Source organism: Procambarus clarkii, chromosome 14 (assembly GCF_040958095.1).
Source record: "Procambarus clarkii isolate CNS0578487 chromosome 14, FALCON_Pclarkii_2.0, whole genome shotgun sequence".
In the NCBI taxonomy this organism is placed as follows: domain Eukaryota; kingdom Metazoa; phylum Arthropoda; class Malacostraca; order Decapoda; family Cambaridae; genus Procambarus; species Procambarus clarkii.
Window position 1 is genome coordinate 40,068,722 of NC_091163.1, and position 24,771 is coordinate 40,093,492.

The window sequence follows — 24,771 nt, forward strand, 5'->3', positions numbered from 1 at the left end:
TAAATACGTTCTCATACCTAAAAGCCCAATTTAAAGGGGAAGCGAGAGCTGTGAAAGCAAATTTAACCTTAACCGATGTCAATTATGATGTCACAGTCCAGTTATTCTAACACAGAACTGGCAACTGCAAACCGTTTACTATGAGTTAAGTGATCTACCTCCACCCCAGTAACAAACCTGATTCCCTACAAAGTTTCAGGTTGTAGGTAGAATCTTTAATTAATGCACTTTGGCACTAAAGTTAATGTAAGTCATTCTGAATGGAGTTTAAAACTCGACACTGAACATAAATTAACTGAAGATATATTGGTTATAATGTGCTCACACTACAGAACAAGACATATTACATCTTCAATGACATATTTGACAGGTTAAAGACAGTTGTCTCCCATCTGTGGACACAGCGAATTTAGAGCTCAAAGAAAGAACACTCAAGTCTCTCCGGACAAAACCAAAAATGTCCAAAATAAGGGTACAAAGCCCAATTAGCAACAAAATGCAACCACTAAATGGAAGCAGAGTAGAATAGGCACTTAAGTAGTGAGTCCATCAAAGCCAGTAGAGACAATAGCACCTAAGATGACGAAGCTGAAGGGTGTAATGAACTGGTCAAAATGTTTATTACGTGAAGAAATTCATTGGGTGTATCAGTGTCCTACATATACTGACTGTCCAAGCACACTTAATCAGTTGAAACAATTGAATAGATGAACACACTGTGTAAGAAAGCATGATCTACAACTTGTGCAACTGAGCTAAGAAATTGTCAAAATTAGTAAACAGCCACTAGTACGCGTAGCGTTTCGGGCAAGTCCCTGGAATACGATCCCCTGCCGCGAAGAATAGTTTTTTCATCCAAGTACACATTTTACTGTTGCGTTAAACACAGGCTACAGTTAAGGAATTGCGCCCAGTAAATCCTCCCCGGCCAGGATACGAACCCATGACATAGCGCTCGCGGAACGCCAGGCGAGTGTCTTAACACTACACCACGGAGACTTCACTACACAACGGAGACTGGCCAATTGTGGAAAGGGATGGTACCATACTGTTCTTCGTGGTGAATCTAGTAGTAATGCTAATCGATCTACAAAACCCAAAGGAGAGGAAACAGCCTCAGCAACAGTACAATTCTGCAGGGGCACAAAATGATGTAAACACTTTGAAGGCAAAATTTGCTGCAGCAGCTGCTTCGCCTACTGCAAAACTAACAACATTGAATAAAGGAACCCAGATCCCTACCTGAGAGTTGTTTGATCAGGGTTCCCAGGGAACTTTTATCACAAAGAAACTTTCAGATGATCTGCACCTTGAGACTGTGCAAACAATCACCCTAAACATTTCTGGATTTTTGACCAACACAGGTCACCAAGAAATATGCAGGCGATGAGTCACAATAACGTGGCTGAAGTATGTTGACCAGACCAATCAATTCTCAATCGACTTGAGAATGGTCCAGGACGGACGGAAACGTCGTCGTCCCTTCAACTTTTAGTGTGTGGTCTGGTTAACACCAAGAAATATGTTTATTTGTGATGTGTGTCTATGTATATATTAACACGTTGTACTGAACTGGGGTGAGAATAGCTTGAGCTACCTCATCCCTTTGTGTGTATTTTACCTCAATAAACTTATTTCAATTTCAATTTCAGGTCACCAAGAATACAAAGTGGTAAAAGGCCTAGTTCGTGTAGGGACATATATAAGGTCAGTGTATACAACTGTTGTAGAATCAATGCCAACAGAGACCTATAAGTTAATGGTCTCACTGCCACAGCAAAATTCTCTTAACAAAAAGGGATTATTTTAGCAGATTCCCAAATAAACTTTTGACTACATAACAGATATGACATCCTTATGGGTGATGATTACTACCATATATTTTTCTTGGGGAAACATAAAACAATACAAATGTACTTGTTGGAATTTGAAGGAGGAAAGTTATTGTCTGGGCCAGTACTAGGCTGGCCCAGACAATAACTGGGCCAGTACTTTGCTGGCCCAGACAATAACTGGGCCAGTACTAGGCTGGCCCAGACAATAACTGGGCCAGTACTAGGCTGGCCCAGACAATAACTGGGCCAGTACTAGGCTGGCCCAGACAATAACTGGGCCAGTACTAGGCTGGCCCAGACAATAACTGGGCCAGTACTAGGCTGGCCCAGACAATAACTGGGCCAGTACTAGGCTGGCCCAGACAATAACTGGGCCAGTACTAGGCTGGCCCAGACAATAACTGGGCCAGTACTAGGCTGGCCCAGACAATAACTGGGCCAGTACTAGGCTTTGAGACAAAAACTCCAGGGGAACAAAATCATTCCGAAACTGTTTGAGTACCATGACTAGGCCAATCACCTGTAGAAATCAGTCACATGATTGATGAAAGACTGGAGTCAATCCATGAACAGTAGAATCCAAATACCATAAAAAATTTCCTGAACCTTTAAATAAGAGTAAGGAATTTGACCAGACCACACACTAGAAGATGAAGGGACGACGACGTTTCGGTCTGTCCTGGACCTCAAGTCGATTACTTTAGCCACGTTATTGTGATTCATCGCCTGCCTAAGAGTAAGGAAGTTAAAGTACTTTCTAAAGGTTGATAATTGGAACTAGGGACCTTGATGATTAGTTAATGGTAATTGGCCAGAACAAAGCCACAGGTCATTGTGACACATTCCATGACTGCTGTTGAAGAACCACAGGTCCAGGCCATAGACTGTACCAGCCTCTCATTACTAAGGAAACTGATAAAAACAATTTACAGGTACATAAGATAGACGACCAATAAAGGCGTATATCTCTTTATTCTCCTGTGCAATAACTCGGGCAGTTCATTTAGAAGTAACGGATATGACTGCTCCAGTTATCCTGAAGACTGTAATGCTCAAAAAAAGGTGTAAAGGAAATTGATTCTGCCTATACATAGGTAGAATGAAGTATGGAGTAAGGAACCCCCAACCCAGACAATCAGGGCATTTTGAGGATAGTTAAAGTTCAGTCTAAAGGAACTACATCTTTGAAAACACTAGAAAATCTAGTACAGTTGGAGTCCGCGGGTCGGATAAAACCTGGGCAAAACCCAGCATCAACAAATGTCAGTCCAGAGACACCAGTACAGCCCATCCGTCCCCAACGGACAGCCGCACAGAAGCAAACAAAATTTGTGGTGCAAACAAAATCTACTATCAAAACGATGGGGAGTAAACTTGGCAAAGGTTTGTTTCACGTCAGTCCTAAATAATAGCCTCCGAGCCGTTATTTCCCGCCCCCGAAGATGTGGAAAATTGTTCACCAACATTATAGCATAACATGTCATAGTGATGGTCTATGAAAGCACATGGGCTAGGCGCAACTATTTATAGAACAAACCAAGCTCTCTCGAAACAAAGAGTATATCATGACCATTTTGTGATTTATACATCCCAGGAAGTCCTCCATCAATGAATCCATATCAAGATATGTAATTACATCTAACAGCAATAACCATATCATTGTAATACTCCAAAATAAATGCACATACTCAAGAATTGTTTAGCCAAATACATTTGGTTAATGTTTCAATAAATGGATCATTAAAAAGAGCAGGGCAACTTATGCCCATCTTGGGCTGGATCGCAGTCCAGTGTCAAGATGCTCTACGACGGACACATTGCTCCGTCCATCTTAAGGATACTCCAGGAAGATCAAGCTGCTTAATTGCCGGCGTTTAACAACTGTGGACCTGAATGGTGGTGTCAACTGCACGTACAATGTGCATAAAAAGCGAGACACTCTATTTGAGTGATAAAAGGGTCTTGCCACAGTGAGAAGAGTGTGTGGGCACAACGGCGCCTCACACCCTCCCACGCCTCACACCCTCCCACGCCTCACACCCTCCCACGCCTCACACCCTCCCACGCCTCACACCCTCCCACGCCTCACACCCTCCCACGCCTCACACCCTCCCACGCCTCACACTCTCCCACGCCTCACACCCTCCCACGCCTCACACCCTCCCACGCCTCACACCCTCCCACGCCTCACACCCTCCCACGCCTCACACCCTCCCACGCCTCACACCCTCCCACGCCTCACACCCTCCCACGCCTCACACTCTCCCACGCCTCACACCCTCCCACGCCTCACACTCTCCCACGCCTCACACCCTCCCACGCCTCACACCCTCCCACGCCTCACACCCTCCCACGCCTCACACCCTCCCACGCCTCACACCCTCCCACGCCTCACACCCTCCCACGCCTCACACTCTCCCACAACTCACACCCTCCCACGCCTCACACTCTCCCACGCCTCACACCCTCCCACGCCTCACACTCTCCCACGCCTCACACCCTCCCACGCCTCACACTCTCCCACACCTCACACCCTCCCACGCCTCACACCCTCCCACGCCTCACACCCTCCCACGCCTCACACCCTCCCACGCCTCACACCCTCCCACGCCTCACACCCTCCCACGCCTCACACTCTCCCACACCTCACACCCTCCCACGCCTCACACTCTCCCACACCTCACACCCTCCCACGCCTCACACCCTCCCACGCCTCACACCCTCCCACGCCTCACACCCTCCCACGCCTCACACTCTCCCACACCTCACACCCTCCCACGCCTCACACTCTCCCACGCCTCACACCCTCCCACGCCTCACACCCTCCCACGCCTCACACCCTCCCACGCCTCACACCCTCCCACGCCTCACACCCTCCCACGCCTCACACCCTCCCACGCCTCACACCCTCCCACGCCTCACACCCTCCCACGCCTCACACCCTCCCACGCCTCACACTCTCCCACACCTCACACCCTCCCACGCCTCACACTCTCCCACACCTCACACCCTCCCACACCTCACACCCTCCCACGCCTCACACCCTCCCACGCCTCACACCCTCCCACGCCTCACACCCTCCCACGCCTCACACCCTCCACGCCTCACACCCTCCCACGCCTCACACCCTCCCACGCCTCACACCCTCCCACGCCTCACACCCTCCCACGCCTCACACTCTCCCACACCTCACACCCTCCCACGCCTCACACCCTCCCACGCCTCACACCCTCCCACGCCTCACACCCTCCCACGCCTCACACTCTCCCACACCTCACACCCTCCCACGCCTCACACTCTCCCACACCTCACACCCTCCCACGCCTCACACCCTCCCACGCCTCACACCCTCCCACGCCTCACACCCTCCCACGCCTCACACCCTCCCACGCCTCACACCCTCCCACGCCTCACACCCTCCCACGCCTCACACCCTCCCACGCCTCACACCCTCCCACGCCTCACACCCTCCCACGCCTCACACCCTCCCACGCCTCACACCCTCCCACGCCTCACACCCTCCCACGCCTCACACTCTCCCACGCCTCACACCCTCCCACGCCTCACACCCTCCCACGCCTCACACTCTCCCACGCCTCACACCCTCCCACGCCTCACACTCTCCCACGCCTCACACCCTCCCACGCCTCACACCCTCCCACGCCTCACACCCTCCCACGCCTCACACTCTCCCACGCCTCACACCCTCCCACGCCTCACACCCTCCCACGCCTCACACCCTCCCACACACACACAAAAATAAAACATTACTCCGTCACATACACCAGAACACTATGGACCTGGATGGTGGTGTAAAAGTACACATAAATGTGTATTAACATTAAGACACTAAGAAATAAGTATGATTCTTAATGTAAACTGAGAGTGGAGTGTAAACAGCGCGACAAGCTAGGAGCCAACAGAGTCAACACCACCATTCCAAACAACAGTAGTGAACAACGCTTCAAGCTCTGGCCCTACAAGAGAGCTATTTTTTTACTACTATTAAACAGAGCCTTGTACCTGCATCCTAACAAAATAAAAGAAGGTTGTTTACCAGACCACACACTAGAAATTGAAGGGACGACGACGTTTCGGTCCGTCCTGGACCATTCTCAAATCAATCGACTTGAGAATGGTCCAGGACGGACCGAAACGTCGTCGTCCCTTCAATTTCTAGTGTGTGGTCTGGTCAACATACTTCAGCCACGTTATTGTGACTCATCGCCTGCATAAAAGAAGGTTGGTGGTGTAGTAAATAGAGATTGGATCCCATGTCTTCTTTGTGCCACTAACCCCATTAATATTGCAGGTCCGGTTACATCCAAGAACGTACGCTCTCACCTCAGTAAGTAAATTACTTGCCACTAAAATATATCATACTAACTAGGCCAGCTGCAGTGCACCCCACTTAGCGAATAACACTTCCCTACCCGGGGCAAGACGGAAAGCCAAAGACTCCCAACGTACCCCAAAAGCGAAGACGACATCAATCGGGGGAAACGTTGAAATATGCAATAAACCGTGATTTCTCTCCTAATCAATATCTCGCTCAATATTTTAACTTAATATCCAACTACAGCTCTAAGTTAGGCAGTGTCATGTGGTGTTGTTGCAGCTTCTAGGCATGTCACAGTTGCTTGGTCTACAATGGGGTGATCCCAGCTGGATTGCTTGTGAGCTTCAGAAGATAGTGGTTGAGGTGCTGGTCCTGCGAGAGAGACCCATTTGGTGGTGCAGTCCATAAAGCTGGGGTCATGTATCCCTGCCTGTTGACTGAGGTACTCAGGTAGGATTTCCTTCACCAGGTTGTCAGAAGCCACTGAAAAGGACAGGAACTCTGGTACAGCAATTTGTGTTGCTGTGCGAACGCCGAGGCCCCCGAGTCTGACAGGAAGGGAGGCTTGTTTTCCACTGTGAGTCGCTGAGAGAAAGAAAGTAGGTCAGCCTGGGGAGGGACAAACATCTGGTGATGAGGTAAAGTGCATCATGAGCATCGATGTCTTCAACCCTCTCGTTCATCCTCTTCAAGTCAGTGATCTTCTTTCCAAGGACCCCGTAGATGGCATTCCCTCCAAGAGAAGCTCCTAGGAGTGTGCTGTCCTCAGGATTGGTTATTTGGATATCTTGCAAAACAACCTTTATTCGCTTGATTATGTGCTGGTTGGTGGAGTTTATTTTGCACTTGGAAGAGTTCAGGGTTAGGCCTAGACTTGCTCCTGAATTATTCTTATGTCGCCCAGGAGGGAGTCTGGTGAGCCAGCTAAAGTACCATCATCCAAAAACCATATGTTGAGCTCACTGGACAGGTTATCATTGACATTTTTTTTTTTTGAGATATATACAAGAGTTGTTACATTCTTGTACAGCCACTAGTACGCGTAGCGTTTCGGGCAGGTCCCTGGAATACGATCCCCGCCGCGAAGAATCGTTGTTACAACCAAGTACACATTTTACTGTTGCGTTAAACAGGGGCTACAGTTAAGGATTTGCTCCCAGTAAATCTTCCCCGGCCAGGATACGAACCCATGACATAGCGCTCGCGGAACGCCAGGCGAGTGTCTTACCACTACACCACGGAGACTAAAGTCATCACTTCCTTGATGACTAGGCAGAAAAGAAAAGGAGCAAGGAAGTCACCCTGTTGGGTAATCCCCTTGCTCCATGAAACTGAATCACCTCTTTGTGATTCAGTTTTATGCTCCCCGGTGGCTGAGCGGACAGGACACTGGACACGTGATCCTGTAGTTCCGGGTTCGATCCCGGCCGCCGGCGAGAAACAATGGGCAGAGTTTCTTTCACCCTGATTACCTAGCAGTAAATAGGTACCTGGGAGTTAGTCAGCTGTCACGGGCTGCTTCCTGGGGGTGGAGGCCTGGTCGAGGACCGGGCCGTGGGGACCCTAAAGCCCCGAAGTCATCTCAAGATAGATAACCACCCCGAATAACAGAGTTAGATTCTTGCTGTAACATGCGTTTACAAACGGGTAGAGGGAAGGAAAAATCGATGAACTGTACTCAGCACTGCATCCCTTCTAACCAGACTAAAAACATTTTTGAAATCCATGTTTTACCAGGATTTTTTCATCTGTAATGTTGGCTATGTAGGCTCTAGCTGCATGAGCCGCTGCCTCACACGCCTTTGGGAATGCCAAACCCAAGCTGTTTTGGCTTCAGCATGTCTGCTGCTGCCTGGCTAACTGTTCTAGCAGCAGCCTTAGCGACGAGGCGCCGGAGTGAATTGCCCACAGCTATCGGTCTAATACCTGACTCCTTTTTCTTCAGAGCACAGAGGGTAGCGCCAAAAAAGAGAGGTAGTATGGTCTCTGGTATGTTGCCGGGCGAGACATAGTGTTGGAGAGTCTTGTTAATTTCACGAGGATGCCCTGTGCAATGTCTCCCAGTGCAGGCTTGAGCATTTGTTTGATGTGGTTGGGTCTTAGTCCTGTGAACCCGCCTGCTGATCCTGGTGGGAAGGATTAAGCTGCTTTATGCACCACAGATTCGAGCACACACACAGGGGTTCTGCTCTGGTGACACCGACTAGGAGAACACTGTCATCACGTGCAGCTCAGGGTGTGTGTTTACCTCTCAAGGATTATGTTGTATCCGCATCTCTGATGGCAACTGTGTCCTTGCTGGTGATGACTCTGATTGACCCAACTGTGTGGCCTTCTTCTATTTTCTTGCTGACTGTTGCTCTGATTTTCGATGTCTCGGTTTTGTTGTTAATACCTTTCCTGCGGTGCGTGGTTTTTGGCACGGGTGTCCTCTCTAGGAAAACAATTTATAGCCATCATGACTGAAGAAGCTAATGATTTGTCTCTCCTTGCAGGAACAGCTAGGAGTGTTACCAAACAGGAGAAGGTTGCGCCATGCTTGGATGGTTCCGGGAGAGTCATTACCCTTCTTCAAGACGCTGCATAGTTTGCATGTTGCTTGAGAGCGAGCAGCTTTGGGGATGAACTCCAAGGTTCCAACCGATGTCTTTGATGGCTTCTAGTTGGGTCTTCATCGGAATGAAGCTGTTGGAAGTGTTTTCCCTGAGTGCTGTAACATTATTCCGTTGACTATATATATATATATATATATATATATATATATATATATATATATATATATATATATATATATATATATATATATATATAAATATATATATATATGCGAACAAGCCTGAATGGTCCCCAGGACAATATGCAACTGAAAACTCACACCCCAGAAGTGACTCGAACCCATACTCCCAGGAGCAACGCAACTGGTATGTACAAGACGCCTTAATCCACTTGACCATCACGACCGGACATAATGAGGTGATAGCCGAGGCTATTTGAACCACCCCACCGCCGGCACTCGGATAGTAATCTTGGGCATAGCATTTTACCAAATCACCTCATTCTTTGGGGCACACGTGAGGAACACAAATGCGAACAAGCCTGAATGGTCCCCAGGACAATATGCAACTGAAAACTCACACCCCAGAAGTGACTCGAACCCATACTCCCAGGAGCAACGCAACTGGTATGTACAAGACGCCTTAATCCACTTGACCATCACGACCGGACATAATGAGGTGATAGCCGAGGCTATTTGAACCACCCCACCGCCGGCACTCGGATAGTAATCTTGGGCATAGCATTTTACCAAATCACCTCATTCTTTGGGGCACACGTGAGGAACACAAATGCGAACAAGCCTGAATGGTCCCCAGGACAATATGCAACTGAAAACTCACACCCCAGAAGTGACTCGAACCCATACTCCTAGGAGCAACGCAACTGGTATGTACAAGACGCCTTAATCCACTTGACCATCACGACCGGACATAATGAGGTGATAGCCGAGGCTATTTGAACCACCCCACCGCCGGCACTCGGATAGTAATCTTGGGCAATGCTATCACCTCATTATGTCCGGTCGTGATGGTCAAGTGGATTAAGGCGTCTTGTACATACCAGTTGCGTTGCTCCTGGGAGTATGGGTTCGAGTCACTTCTGGGGTGTGAGTTTTCAGTTATATATATATATATATATATATATATATATATATATATATATATATATATATATATATATATATATATATATTATTAAATATGACCGAAAAAGTAAGATTAATAATTCTAACACGAATTTTCTCAATCTTTCGTACATTTCTTTTCAAAGAAAAGAAATTGAAAAGAAAATTCTTTTCATTGAAAAGAAATGTACGAAAGATTGAGAAAATTCGTGTTAGAATTATTAATCTTACTTTTTCGGTCATATTTAATAATATATGTCTACAGGAAAGACTGCTACCTATATATATATATATATATATATATATATATATATATATATATATATATATATATATATATATATATATATATATATATATATATATATATATATATATATATATATATATAACCGAAACTTACACCCCAGAAGTGACTCGAACCCATACTGCCAGGAGCACTAAACATCTGGTGTACAGGTCACCTTCACCACCCGACCATCACGACCGTTCAAAAGATGATGGTAGCCGAAGCTATTTACCCCACCATCCCGACGGCGCTCTGATGGTAATCTTGGGCATAGTATCTTATCAAATCACCTCATTCATTGGGGCACACGTGAGAATGTGGGCTAGAGAGAGAGAGAGAGAGAGAGAGAGAGAGAGAGAGAGAGAGAGAGAGAGAGAGAGAGAGAGAGACAGACAGACAGAGAGAGAGAGAGAGAGAGAGAGAGAGAGAGAGAGAGAGAGAGAGAGAGAGAGGGAGAGAGAGAGAGAGAGAGAGAGAGAGAGAGGGAGAGAGAGAGAGAGAGAGAGAGAGAGAGAGAGGGAGAGAGAGGGAGAGAGATTGAGAGAGAGGGAGAGAGGGAGAGAGAGAGAGAGAGAGAGAGAGAGAGAGAGAGAGAGAGAGAGAGAGAGAGAGAGAGAGAGAGAGAGAGGGAGAGAGAGAGAGAGAGAGAGAGAGAGAGAGAGAGAGAGAGAGAGAGAGGGAGAGAGAGAGAGAGAGAGAGAGAGAGAGGGAGAGAGAGAGGGAGAGAGAGAGAGAGAGAGAGAGAGAGAGAGAGAGAGAGAGAGAGAGAGAGAGAGAGAGAGAGGGAGAGAGAGAGAGAGAGAGAGAGAGAGGGAGAGAGAGAGGGAGAGAGAGAGAGAGAGAGAGAGAGAGAGAGAGAGAGAGAGAGAGAGAGAGAGAGAGAGAGGGGGAGAGAGAGAGAGAGAGAGAGAGAGAGGGAGAGAGAGAGAGAGAGAGAGAGAGAGAGAGAGAGAGAGAGAGAGAGAGAGAGAGGAGAGAGAGAGAGAGAGAGAGAGAGAGAGAGAGAGAGAGAGAGAGAGAGAGAGAGAGAGAGAGAGAGAGAGAGAGAGAGAGAGAGAGAGAGAGAGAGAGAGAGAGAGAGAGAGAGAGAGAGAGAGAGAGAGAGAGAGCGTTTTTCCCCCCAGCATGGGGCCATCTTCTGTAGCAAATGAGGGTATCCAGGCAGAGGAGTCTGCTATATGGGGCCCGGCATGGGGAACGGAAGAAAATGGGGAGGGAAAATAGGGAGGCGACAATAACAAAGGTCACATTAAGTAACCCACAGAGGAACCGGCGTCCCCTGTGCTGGTTCACCTGTGGATTATTGCTTACAAATTCAAATTTTTTAAAGATACTGATATAAAAAAGGTTTTCTAACTGGAACTGTTTTAAAAACTGCATTTGTAGGGTATAAATTCTTTAGCATGAGATAGAGCTGAGTGATAACCAACAGAAGACAAAGTAACAACCAAAAATGCTTAAATAATAAAAGTCATTATATTTCCAGGGAATTCCTCACATGACGAAAATCAGAGAATAGAATAACAGTTCACTCACCCTTCTCCTTTCCGCTGACAAGTTTAGTGGACATGGATCTGAAGGAGATGACCATCGCGTTTGAGATAAGACTTGCCAGGGGCCCCAGCCACATGAGGAAGGCTTGAGGGGGCCCGCCGACCAGCCCATAACACACGTACTCTCCGATCATTGACAGCGTCCCCACCACCACCAGGGATATATCAGTGAACGACAGCAGCCGCGTCAGGACTGGGACCAGGAACAGCGAACCTGGAGGTGGCCTCAGCGTTAGGTTAATAGGTAAGGAACAGGTAACCTTATCATTCACCTGACACTAACTTGACACAATTATATATATGATGTGAGCATATAAGAGACAGGTCAGTAGTGGAAGACTTACCACTAGCTTGAGACAATTGTATATATGATGGGAGCATATAAGAGATAGGTCAGTAGTGGAAGACTTACCAAGAGCAGCCAGCAGGTTGCGGTAAGTGATCCAGTAGCCGTAGTAAGTAGCGTCCCAGTGAAGGGCCCGACGCACAAACATGTACATGAAGAACCCTGAAACACAATGTAAGTCATCACCACTTTGTCACGCCTCATACGTTACCACACCGCACACTTTGTCACGCCACACACCTCCTTCTATACCAAATATACAAATCAACGCAACTTGGAATTTATGTTTCCACACATTCTGATAAAAATGTCAATTTGATTCTTGGAAGAGGTAAAGTGAATGATAAAATGCACTTGCCTCTGGCCATGCGTCGGATCATGTTGGCAGCTATCACAGCCATGAGGACAATCCTGTCGTTGCCTTCACGTTTCATGAACGCTGTCTTGAAGGACTCTACAACGCGCCTCCAGTTGAAGAAGTCCGCCACCATAGTTGTGACTGTCACGTCCTTCGCCTGTAAGCTGGACTCGTCCTTGATGGAGCCTCGAGCCTGAAGTTCCTTCTTGGCGAAGGGTCCGTGACTCTCTTTGATGAAGACCACCACGTAAAGAGTTAAGAAAACATAAGCCAACAAGACGAGGCCCAGAGCCATATTATAGCCGCTGTATTTGATGATCAAAGCGCCTACCAGAGTGCCGATTGGTGCACCCAAGAACCACATGGAGTTGGCAGTGCTGATGCGAGACGTGCGCTGAGCTTCCTTGCTGACGTCGCTGATGTAGCTGACGGTAGAGGACAGGAGACCAACATTAGCGCCTCCCAAGGCCTCGAGGAACGTTACAAAGTAGATCACCTCCACCGGCCAGCTGGTCTGCCAGTTGGCCAGCAGGTAGCCCCCAGAGAAAAAGGCATGACCCACCACCGTCATCAATAAGGGAATCTGGACAAAATAAATCGTAAAAATTATTGTTTTTACGAATGATGTTTCGTTTCCAATTCTTTCGAAAACAGTTTATCTATTATTGACTTTTGTTTGCATCTGATATGTTTAGAAAGAAAAAATATTAAATTCACACTAGATGCAGAAAGTTTGATGTACAGAAAAATATGCAATAAAGTACATTTGATAGATGGGTAAGATTGACAAGAAGTAATTTGGTCTCCACTACTATGGAGGAGAGAGACATCAAGAAGACGTCCACAGGTGTGGAGGAGAGAGAGAGACATCAACAAAACGTCCACAGGTGTGGAGGAGAGAGAGAGACATCCACAGGTGTGGAGGAGAGAGACATCAAGAAGACGTCCACAGGTGTGGAGGAGAGAGACATCAAGAAGACGTCCACAGGTGTGGAGGAGAGAGACATCAAGAAGACGTCCACAGGTGTGGAGGAGAGAGAGAGACGTCAACAAGACGTCCACAGGGGTGGAGGAGAGAGAGAGAGACGTCAACTAGACGTCCACAGGTGTGGAGGAGAGAGAGAGACGTCAACTAGACGTCCACAGGTGTGGAGGAGAGAGAGAGACATCAACAAGGCATCCACAGGTGTGGAGGAGAGAGAGAGACGTCAACTAGACGTCCAAAACTGACCTTCCGTCCATACTTGTCACTCCAGGCTCCCATGAAGAGGACAAAGACGAGAGGCAACACAGACAAGATGATGCTGTTGTAGAAGGTGAAGACTGAGAACTCTCGCTGGACGCGCACACTCTCCTCCGGATGAGCCGACAAGTTGGCGCATACCTGAGGGCATCACATGGTATTATCTCACACACCTGGGGCATCACATGGTCATATCTCACACACCTGGGGCATCACATGGTCATATGCAAATGTTCTCCTTATTTTCAAAAAAGGCAGAAAGAGTTCGGCAGAAAACTACCGGCCAATAAGCTTGACATCTCCCATCTGCACGCTGACGGAGAGAATCCTCAGGGAGGGAATCTTACAACATCTCACAGAGAACAATCTTATAAAATCAACGTAACATGGGTTTGCTAGAAAATAGATCCTGCCTAACTAACCTGCTCACATTTTTTGAAAACGGTAACCAGCTACTCAGACAAAGGGCTTCAGGAAGACGTAGTAAACATGAACTTTGCTGAACCTTTTGACAAGGAACCACATGAGAGACTGGCAAGGACATTACAGGCACATGGAATAAATGGGGAGAATACTGGAATAGATAAAACAATGGTTAAAACATAGAAAACAAAGGGTAGTGCTAAATGGGAATGAATCTGACTGGGTAAATGTGATGAGTGGGGGTCCCACAAGGGTTCATTTTGGGGCCAACCCTTTTTCTCATACACATCAGCGACATAGATGAGAATATTACAAACCACATCATCAAATTTGCTGATGACACAAAGGTTTATGGTACAGTGGGAGAAAAAATGATACTAAGGCCTTACAAAGGGGATCTACATGAACTCCACATATAGTCAGATGACTGGCAAAGGCTTTTTAATGTTGAAAAATGCCAGACCTTTCATGAGGGAGCACAACATCCCCCGTCACAACTACCAAATGAACACCACTACCTTGCAACACAGTAATGAAGAAAAGGACCTTGAGTCAAAATGAATCATTCACCGAAACTTGCACAACGGGTAAGAGCAGCAGGAAAAAACTAGCCAAACTCTTAGAATAATCAAGCGTATCTTTGACTTTAAGGAAAAGAAGGTAAAGATACAACTGAATATGTCTCAGGTGCGCCCCGACTTGGATTACTGTATCCAAGCATGGCGATCTATGTCTCAGGTGCGCCCCGACTTGGATTACTGTATCCAAGCATGGCGATCAATGCCTCAGGTGCGCCCCGACTTGGATTACTGTATCCAAGCATGGCGATCTATGTCTCAGGTGCGCCCCGACTTGGATTACTGTATCCAAGCATGGCGATCTATGTCTCAGGTGCGCCCCGACATGGATTACTGTATTCCAAGCATGGCGATCTATGTCTCAGATGCGCCCCGACTTGGATTACTGTATCCAAGCATGGCGATCTATGTCTCAGGTGCGCCCCGACTTGGATTACTGTATCCAAGCATGGCGATCTAAGCTTCAGAAGGACAGCTACTTTGAAGAAAATGCTACACCAGGCAAGAAAAATTATTCCATTACTAAGACAACTCTCGTATCAGGAACGGTTGAAGGCCACAGGGCTAACAACACTGCAAACCAGACATGACAGGGCGGATCTCATCAAAACTTTTAAGTTAATAAACAATTTGGAGAATGTTGATTCTTGCAATGTCTTCAAAAGGTCAGATATAACACAAACAAGGAACAACAGTGTCAAGCTCAACAAGCCACAATGTAACACAAACAAGGAACAACAGTAACAAGCTCAACAAGCCACAATGTAACACAAACAAGGAACAACAGTGACAAGCTCAACAAGCCACAATGTAACACAAACAAGGAACAACAGTGACAAGCTCAACAAGCCACAATGTAACACAAACAAGGAACAACAGTGACAAGCTCAACAAGCCACAATGTAACACAAACAAGGAACAACAGTGACAAGCTCAACAAGCCACAATGTAACACAAACAAGGAACAACAGTGACAAGCTCAACAAGCCACAATGTAACACAAACAAGGAACAACAGTGACAAGCTCAACAAGCCACAATGTAACACAAACAAGGAACAACAGTGACAAGCCACAATGTAACACAAACAAGGAACAACAGTGACAAGCTCAACAAGCCACAATGTAGGACTGGGAACAGAAGATGCTTTTTCACCCACAGGGTTATAAGCCCATGGAACCGCCTACCCGCCGAAGCCGAAAAGGACAAAACTCTGTTAAATTTTACAATCCAGCTATACAAATGGAGGGACCTTTGACAAGCCGCCAGCTTCCTGTACTCGTCGAGGCCACTTGAATGACAGTGGCCCCTCAGGTAAATATCTCACATACCTGAGGCAGCACATGGTCACACCTCACACACACCTGAGGCAGCACATGGTCACACCTCACACACACCTGAGGCAGCACATGGTCACACCTCACACACACCTGAGGCATCAGGTATGTGATAAGACCTCAGGTAATTACCTCACACACCTGGGGCAGCACATGGTCGTATCTCACACACACACACCTGTGAGCATCACCTGACTGAACCTCACAGCCTTTTAATATAAATATCCACCAAGTGATCCCACCTTACAACCTAAAATCATCGAACATCTGCACTTCCAATGGCCGCACCTCATCTCTCACACGCTCCGAGGACGCTCCAGCGAGTCAAGGCCACTACTGAAGAACCATCTCATCATCTTTCTTTCAGAACATTTTGAAACAGCGACATTTCAACACACCGAGAGTCAAGGATTTGTGAGGCATGGAGAAGTGATGCAGGGAGGAGGAAGAAGGCCACTGGCTGCCTCTCCGCTAGTCTCCACCATACATGTTTATACCGTAATCATTCACACATATACCGTTCTCGTCGCCCTGATCCCTCCAGGGGGAGGACCTGGTTGTAAGTCGATTGGTGGGTTCTGTTGCAGGGGAGGCTAATAAGGTGAAGCTTACTTTATTCTGTGGCAAGAGAGAGCTCTAAGCCTGCCGAAAGAGTAAGAAATCGTCCTTTCCTGTACCGCGATATATATATATATATATATATATATATATATATATATATATATATATATATATATATATATATATATATATATATATCTATATATATATATATATATATATATATATATATATATATATATATATATATATATTTTGGTAGCAGTCTTTCCTGTAGACATATATTATTAAATATGACCGAAAAAGTAAGATAAATAATTCTAACACGAATTTTCTCAATCTTTCGTACATTTCTTTTAACTGTTGGTGGTAATTCAAAAATCAATTCTCCAAAATTCATTTTTATTTCTAGTCTGACGCGACACTTGAGCGCGTTTCGTAAAACTTATTACATTTTCAAAGACTTTAGTTTACACATACACAAGTGAATAGAACTTACACATCTTCGATTTGTTTATATCTACATTTGAGTGAGGTGGATGGGGTGAGGTGGTATTTAATAGGGTTTTAAATTCATCAACACAAGACAGAACACGAAACAATGGGTATTGAATAGAAGTGATTGTAGAAAGCCTATTGGTCCATATTTCTTGATGCTTCTATATTGGAGCGGAGTCTTGAGGTGGTTAGAATATAGTTGTGCATTAATTGGCTGTTGATTGCTGGTGTTGACTTCTTAATGTGTAGTGCCTCGCAAACGTCAAGCCGTCTGCTATCGCTGTATCTATCGAATAGATACATACATACATATACTCGATAGATACAGCGATAGCAGACGGCTTGACGTTTGCGAGGCACTACACATTAAGAAGTCAACACCAGCAATCAACAGCCAATTAATGCACAACTATATTCTACCCACCTCAAGACTCCGCTCCAATATAGAAGCATCAAGAAATATGGACTAATAGGCTTTCTACAATCACTTCCATTAAATACCCATTGTTTCATGTTCTGTCTTGTGTTGATGAATTTAATACCCTATTAAATACCACCTCACCCCATCCACCTCACTCAAATGTAGATATAAACAAATCGAAGATGTGTAAGTTCTATTCAGTTGTGTATGTGTAAACTAAAGTCTTTGAAAATGTAATAAGTTTTACGAAACGCGCTCAAGTGTCGCGTCAGACTAGAAATAAAAATTAATTTTGGAGAATTGATTTTTGAATTACCACCAACAGTGAAAAGAAACGTGCGAAAGATCGAGAAAATTCGTGTTAGAACTATTAATCTAACTTTTTCGGTCATATTTAATAATATATGTCTACAGGAAAGACTGCTACCAAAATATACTAATATATATATATATATATATATATATATATATATATATATATATATATATATATATATATATATATATATATATATATATATATATATATATATATATATATATTAGTATATTTTGGTAGCAGTCTTTCCTGTAGACATATATTATTAAATATGACCGAAAAAGTAAGATTAATAATTCTAACACGAATTTTCTCAATCTTTCGTACATTACGCTTCACTGTTGGAGGTAAATCAAAAATCACTTCTCCAAAATTCATTTTTATTTCTAGTCTGACGCGACACGGGCGCGTTTCGTAAAACTTATTACATTTTCAAAGACTTCACAAATACACAACTGATTAGAACTTGCGTTTCCCTGATTTTATATCTACATTTGAGTGAGGTGGGAAGGGTGATGTGGCATTACATTTGAGTGAGGTGGGAAGGGTGATGTGGCATTAACACAAGACAGAACACTAGGGGATATTAATAGGGTATTAAAAGTATCAACACAAGACAGAACAGAAACAATGGGTATTGAATAGAAGTGTTTGTAGAAAGCCTATTGGTCCATTTTTCTTGATGCTTCTATATTGGAGCGGAGTCTTGAGGTGGGTAGAATATAGTTGTGCAATAATTGGCTGTTGATTGCTGGTGTTGACTTCTTGATGTGTAGTGCCTCGCAAACGTCAAGCCGCCTGCTATCGCTGTATCTATCGATGATTTCTGTGTTGTTTACTAGGATTTCTCTGGCGATGGTTTGGTTATGGGAAGAGATTATATGTTCCTTAATGGAGCCCTGTTGCTTATGCATCGTTAAACGCCTAGAAAGAGATGTTGTTGTCTTGCCTATATACTGGGTTTTTTGGAGCTTACAGTCCCCAAGTGGGCATTTGTCCCCAAGTAGGGTAAGGCAGGTCCTAGTCAATAACGGCTTCTCCAATGGTTTCATCGAAGACATCATAAGAAGGAAAGTGAAAAGCCATGCAACCTCCGAAGAGACAACTAACACAACACCTATACCCCCTATTAGACTATTTTACAGGAACTTCTTTTCCACAGCTCATAAAACAGAGGAAAGGGTCCTGAAAGATATTGTTAATAGAAACGTTATCCCTACAGACAAAAATCAGAGGATACAACTGACGATTTACTATAAAACCAGAAAAACGGCCAGCCTACTCATGAGAAACTCTCCAGACACAAAGCAGAACGCTTTAAAAGAGACTAACGTCGTCTATGCCTTCAAATGCCCACTTGGGGACTGTAAGCTCCAAAAAACCCAGTATATAGGCAAGACAACAACATCTCTTTCTAGGCGTTTAACGATGCATAAACAACAGGGCTCCATTAAGGAACATATAATCTCTTCCCATAACCAAACCATCGCCAGAGAAATCCTAGTAAACAACACAGAAATCATCGATAGATACAGCGATAGCAGGCGGCTTGACGTTTGCGAGGCACTACACATCAAGAAGTCAACACCAGCAATCAACAGCCAATTATTGCACAACTATATTCTACCCACCTCAAGACTCCGCTCCAATATAGAAGCATCAAGAAAAATGGACCAATAGGCTTTCTACAAACACTTCTATTCAATACCCATTGTTTCTGTTCTGTCTTGTGTTGATACTTTTAATACCCTATTAATATCCCCTAGTGTTCTGTCTTGTGTTAATGCCACATCACCCTTCCCACCTCACTCAAATGTAATGCCACATCACCCTTCCCACCTCACTCAAATGTAGATATAAAATCAGGGAAACGCAAGTTCTAATCAGTTGTGTATTTGTGAAGTCTTTGAAAATGTAATAAGTTTTACGAAACGCGCCCGTGTCCCGTCAGACTAGAAATAAAAATGAATTTTGGAGAAGTGATTTTTGATTTACCTCCAACAGTGAAGCGTAATGTACGAAAGATTGAGAAAATTCGTGTTAGAATTATTAATCTTACTTTTTCGGTCATATTTAATAATATATATATATATATATATATATATATATATATATATATATATATATATATATATATATATAAATATATATATATATATATATATATATATATATATATATATATATATATATATATAAATATATATATATATATATATATATATATATATATATATATATATATATATATATATATATATATAGATAGATAGATAGATAGATAGATAGATAGATAGATAGATAGATAGATAGATAGATAGATATAGATATATATATGAGGAGCACTACAACCCGCCTGTGAGCATTTACTAGTTTGATACAATTTAAATGCATCCATTCCATCCCTGAGGCCAATACAAAACTTGTTAAAGTATTTATCACAGTAATTCTGTAATGGTAGCCGGCAAGTGTTGTGAGAGCACCGACACTGACTACATAGCCACAGAAGAGGAATATGTAGCATCCTACATATCCCTGTTTGCCAATGATGCGAAATTGATGAGACCTATAGGAACAGAGGAGTGGTGTAGAGAAGTCCAAGTGAATGTTGGTGTGTTTCAAGCGTAGGTTAAACATGTACATGAATGAGTTGGGGAGAATATAAATAGATGTTGCCTCGTATGAGTCATTAAACCTTCACCAATTTCCCTTATTCATATGTTACTGTGATCTGAGAAATGGTTGCTAGACATAAATCCAAGCAAATGCAAGTTAATGGAATTTAAGACTTGAGAAACCTACAATGACCGTAGGATAACGAAGAGACTCAGAGTGATAACAGGAGACACATACAAGAGGATAACATCAGCAGTGTGCACACAGAGTAATCACACTAACATGATGGATCAATGAGAAAATGTGTAGCAGCCGTGATGACGATTCGAACCTATGTGGCGGGTGTTCTCCCCCCCCCCCTCCACACACACACGCCCCAAAAGTGTACGTAACGCAAGTGAACATCAAGCGGCGTCCTCAGTCACCTGGGCAAGGCAGGCCGCAGGGCAGTCTACACTATTCTTGCTAGACCAGTACACGCGTATGAAGCCTCTGTGTGGAAGTTTTACCTAAAGAAGCTCAAACTAACTTTAAAATGTCCAAGGGTTACCAATAGCACGAGTTCCTGACTTTAGAGACCTTAACTACGACCAAAATCAGAGAGATCCACGATACTAAAAATAAAGTGGAAATAGATGACATGATCACGACATACAAGATTCACTGAAATATTGATAAAGTGCAGAGAACTTAAGCTTGGCATGAAGAGAGACCGGACGAGTGGACCTGCCATGACACTATAAACACTTACAGATGAAAATTTTTTACTAAAAAAGAACTAAGCAATTGGAATGAGTTGAACGGGGAGTTTGTTGAGTTTAACTCAATACATCATTTAAAAATGAGAATATATAAAAAAAACAGAGGATTTAATTTACTTGGGCCATCTGAGATTCGAACTCGGGTCTCAAAAGTACGTAACCATAGTCCTACCAACGCGGTCATAAATACTCACGATAAGGAAGGACACCAGAAGTCCATAACTTGATCTCCACTGAAACTTTGAACATTCCTGGAGCATTACTGAGACATCTGGAGGTAGTCAGAGGCGACCGGTGATACAGAGACGGGGCCCAGGAACTAAAGCCCATCTGGCTGGCACATACAGGTGAACACACACACACACATACATATACACAAGAGGCGTCAAATAAGACAACGGGTTTCATTTTCTAGCCCAAGATCTCAATCTCAACTCCACACAAACACAACGAACGCTTTGCCTCAGCCGAGTTTTCATCGCTGACATGTGAACTATTCTAACCAAGTCTATTTACAACGACTTTACTTACGTGTGAGGGTAATCCCAAGTTGACGGAGCATATCTTGTTCATCTGAACATTCTCGATGAAGAGGAGCATGGCCTCTTTGCACGCTCCGTCGACGAGCATGACAGGTTCCACAGTAATGGCCCTCAGTGCCGTCATTATAGTTCCGGCCATCCTGCTGTGTTGGTCTTGCTCCTCCACAGCACTCACTAGTTACTGCTGGGTCAGCTGTCTCCCTCCACCAACACTCACTAGTTACTGCTGGGTCAGCTGTCTCCCTCCACCAACACTCGCTAGTTACTGCTGGGTCAGCTGTCTCCCTCCACCAACACTCGCTAGTTACTGCTGGGTCAGCTGTCTCCCTCCACCAACACTCGCTAGTTACTGCTGGGGCAGCTGTCTCCCTCCACCAACACTCGCTAGTTACTGTTGGGTCAGCTGTCTCCCTCCACCAACACTCGCTAGTTACTGCTGGGTCAGCTGTCTCCCTCCACCAACACTCGCTAGTTACTGCTGGGGCAGCTGTCTCCCTCCACCAACACTCGCTAGTTACTGCTGGGGCAGCTGTCTCCCTCCACCAACACTCGCTAGTTACTGCTGGGGCAGCTGTCTCCCTCCACCAACACTCGCTAGTTACTGCTTGGTCAGCTGTCTCCCTCCACCAACACTCGCTAGTTACTGTTGGGTCAGCTGTCTCCCTCCACCAACACTCGCTAGCTACTGCTGGGTCAGCTGTCTCCCTCCACCAACACTCGCTAGTTACTGTTGGGTCAGCTGTCTCCCTCCTCCAACACTCGCTAGTTACTGCTGGGTCAGCTGTCTCCCTCCACCAACACTCACTAGTTACTGCTGGGGCAGCTGTCTCCCTCCACCAACACTCGCTAGTTACTGTTGGGTCAGCTGTCTCCCTCCTCCAACACTCGCTAGTTACTGCTGGGTCAGCTGTCTCCCTCCACCAACACTCACTAGTTACTGCTGGGGCAGCTGTCTCCCTCCACCAACACTCACTAGTTACTGCTGGGTCAGCTGTCTCCCTCCACCAACACTCGCTAGTTACTGCTGGGGCAGCTGTCTCCCTCCTCCAACACTCGCTAGTTACTGCTTGGTCAGCTGTCTCCCTCCACCAACACTCACTAGTTACTGTTGGGTCAGCAGTGTCCCTCCACCAACACTCGCTAGTTACTGCTGGGTCAGCTGTCTCCCTCCACCAACACTCGCTAGTTACTGCTGGGTCAGCTGTCTCCCTCCACCAACACTCGCTAGTTACTGCTGGGTCAGCTGTCTCCCTCCACCAACACTCGCTAGTTACTGCTGGGTCAGCTGTCTCCCTCCACCAACACTCGCTAGTTACTGCTGGGTCAGCTGTCTCCCTCCACCAACACTCGCTAGTTACTGCTGGGTCAGCTGTCTCCCTCCACCAACACTCGCTAGTTACTGCTTGGTCAGCTGTCTCCCTCCACCAACACTCGCTAGTTACTGTTGGGTCAGCAGTCTCCCTCCACCAACACTCGCTAGTTACTGCTGGGTCAGCTGTCTCCCTCCACCAACACTCGCTAGTTACTGCTGGGTCAGTTGTCTCCCTCCACCAACACTCGCTAGTTACTGCTGGGTCAGCTGTCTCCCTCCACCAACACTCGCTAGTTACTGCTGGGTCAGCTGTCTCCCTCCACCAACACTCGCTAGTTACTGCTGGGTCAGCTGTCTCCCTCCACCAACACTCGCTAGTTACTGCTTGGTCAGCTGTCTCCCTCCACCAACACTCGCTAGTTACTGTTGGGTCAGCAGTCTCCCTCCACCAACACTCGCTAGTTACTGCTGGGTCAGCTGTCTCCCTCCACCAACACTCGCTAGTTACTGCTGGGTCAGCTGTCTCCCTCCACCAACACTCGCTAGTTACTGCTGGGGCAGCTGTCTCCCTCCACCAACACTCGCTAGTTACTGCTGGGTCAGCTGTCTCCCTCCACAGGTACGACTCTTCCTCCACAACAGTGTGATCACTGATCAAAAAAGTTGTCTTCCCGACCGCTCCTCGCGCATGGTGACCAGAGGACTGTTGGATCCTCAATGGCCGTTTGGAAACAGTTGCCACGGCTTTATACCAGACTCCTCCGTGTCGGGGAAGGGAAATGGGGGGTAAGCCCGCTAGTGGAAAATCTTTCCCCAAGCGACGTCAACACAGGACCGGATCTTTTGGTTAGGAGTCAACGATCACCTCTTGACTCCATTCAGTTGATCACTCACGATATTACGTAACTCTCTCAGGTAAACGTGAGAGAGAGAGAGAGAGAGAGAGAGAGAGATTATGAAGGGGGGATTGGGGCGAGTACCGATTCGCTTGGTTTGGTGTTTAGCTCAAGGACAATCAACCTCTGGAGGGTTATTAAGACCACCACAACACCTTACTGACCAACCAGCAAGTATACTTTAGTCCTATCAACCTCTGGAGGGTTATTAAGACCACCACAACACCTTACTGGCCAACCAGCAAGTATACTTTAGTCCTATCAACCCCTGGAGGGTTATTAAGACCACCACAACACCTTACTGACCAACCAGCGAGTATACTTTAGTCCTATCAACCTCTGGAGGGTTATTAAGACCACCACAACACCTTACTGACCACCCAGCAAGTATACTTTAGTCCTATCAACCTCTGGAGGGTTATTAAGACCACCACAACACCTTACTGACCAACCAGCAAGTATACTTTAGTCCTATCAACCCCTGGAGGGTTATTAAGACCACCACAACACCTTACTGACCAACCAGCGAGTATACTTTAGTCCTATCAACCTCTGGAGGGTTATTAAGACTACCACAACACCTTACTGACCAACCAGCAAGTATACTTTAGTCCTATCAACCCCTGGAGGGTTATTAAGACCACCACAACACCTTACTGACCAACCAGCAAGTATACTTTAGTCCTATCAACCTCTGGAGGGTTATTAAGACCACCACAACACCTTACTGACCAACCAGCAAGTATACTTTAGTCCTATCAACCTCTGGAGGGTTATTAAGACCACCACAACACCTTACTGACCAACCAGCAAGTATACTTTAGTCCTATCAACCTCTGGAGGGTTATTAAGACCACCACAACACC

The 24,771-nt window shown here is 45.6% G+C and overlaps 1 protein-coding gene across 1 annotated transcript in view; it reads right to left on the reverse strand.

The window, feature by feature from the left end:
- Positions 1-22,001, reverse strand: part of LOC123751011 (lysosomal proton-coupled steroid conjugate and bile acid symporter SLC46A3) — a 37,208-nt gene extending 15,207 nt beyond the window's left edge. The window contains exons 1-5 of the mRNA XM_069324525.1: positions 21,687-22,001; positions 13,631-13,783; positions 12,400-12,982; positions 12,108-12,203; positions 11,679-11,909 (exon numbers count right to left, since the gene is read on the reverse strand). Of these exons, the coding sequence (XP_069180626.1) occupies positions 11,679-11,909; positions 12,108-12,203; positions 12,400-12,982; positions 13,631-13,783; positions 21,687-21,836 (1,213 nt within the window). The 5' untranslated portion in view covers positions 21,837-22,001. The remainder of the gene's footprint in view (positions 1-11,678; positions 11,910-12,107; positions 12,204-12,399; positions 12,983-13,630; positions 13,784-21,686) is intronic.
- Positions 22,002-24,771: the final 2,770 nt, after the last annotated feature.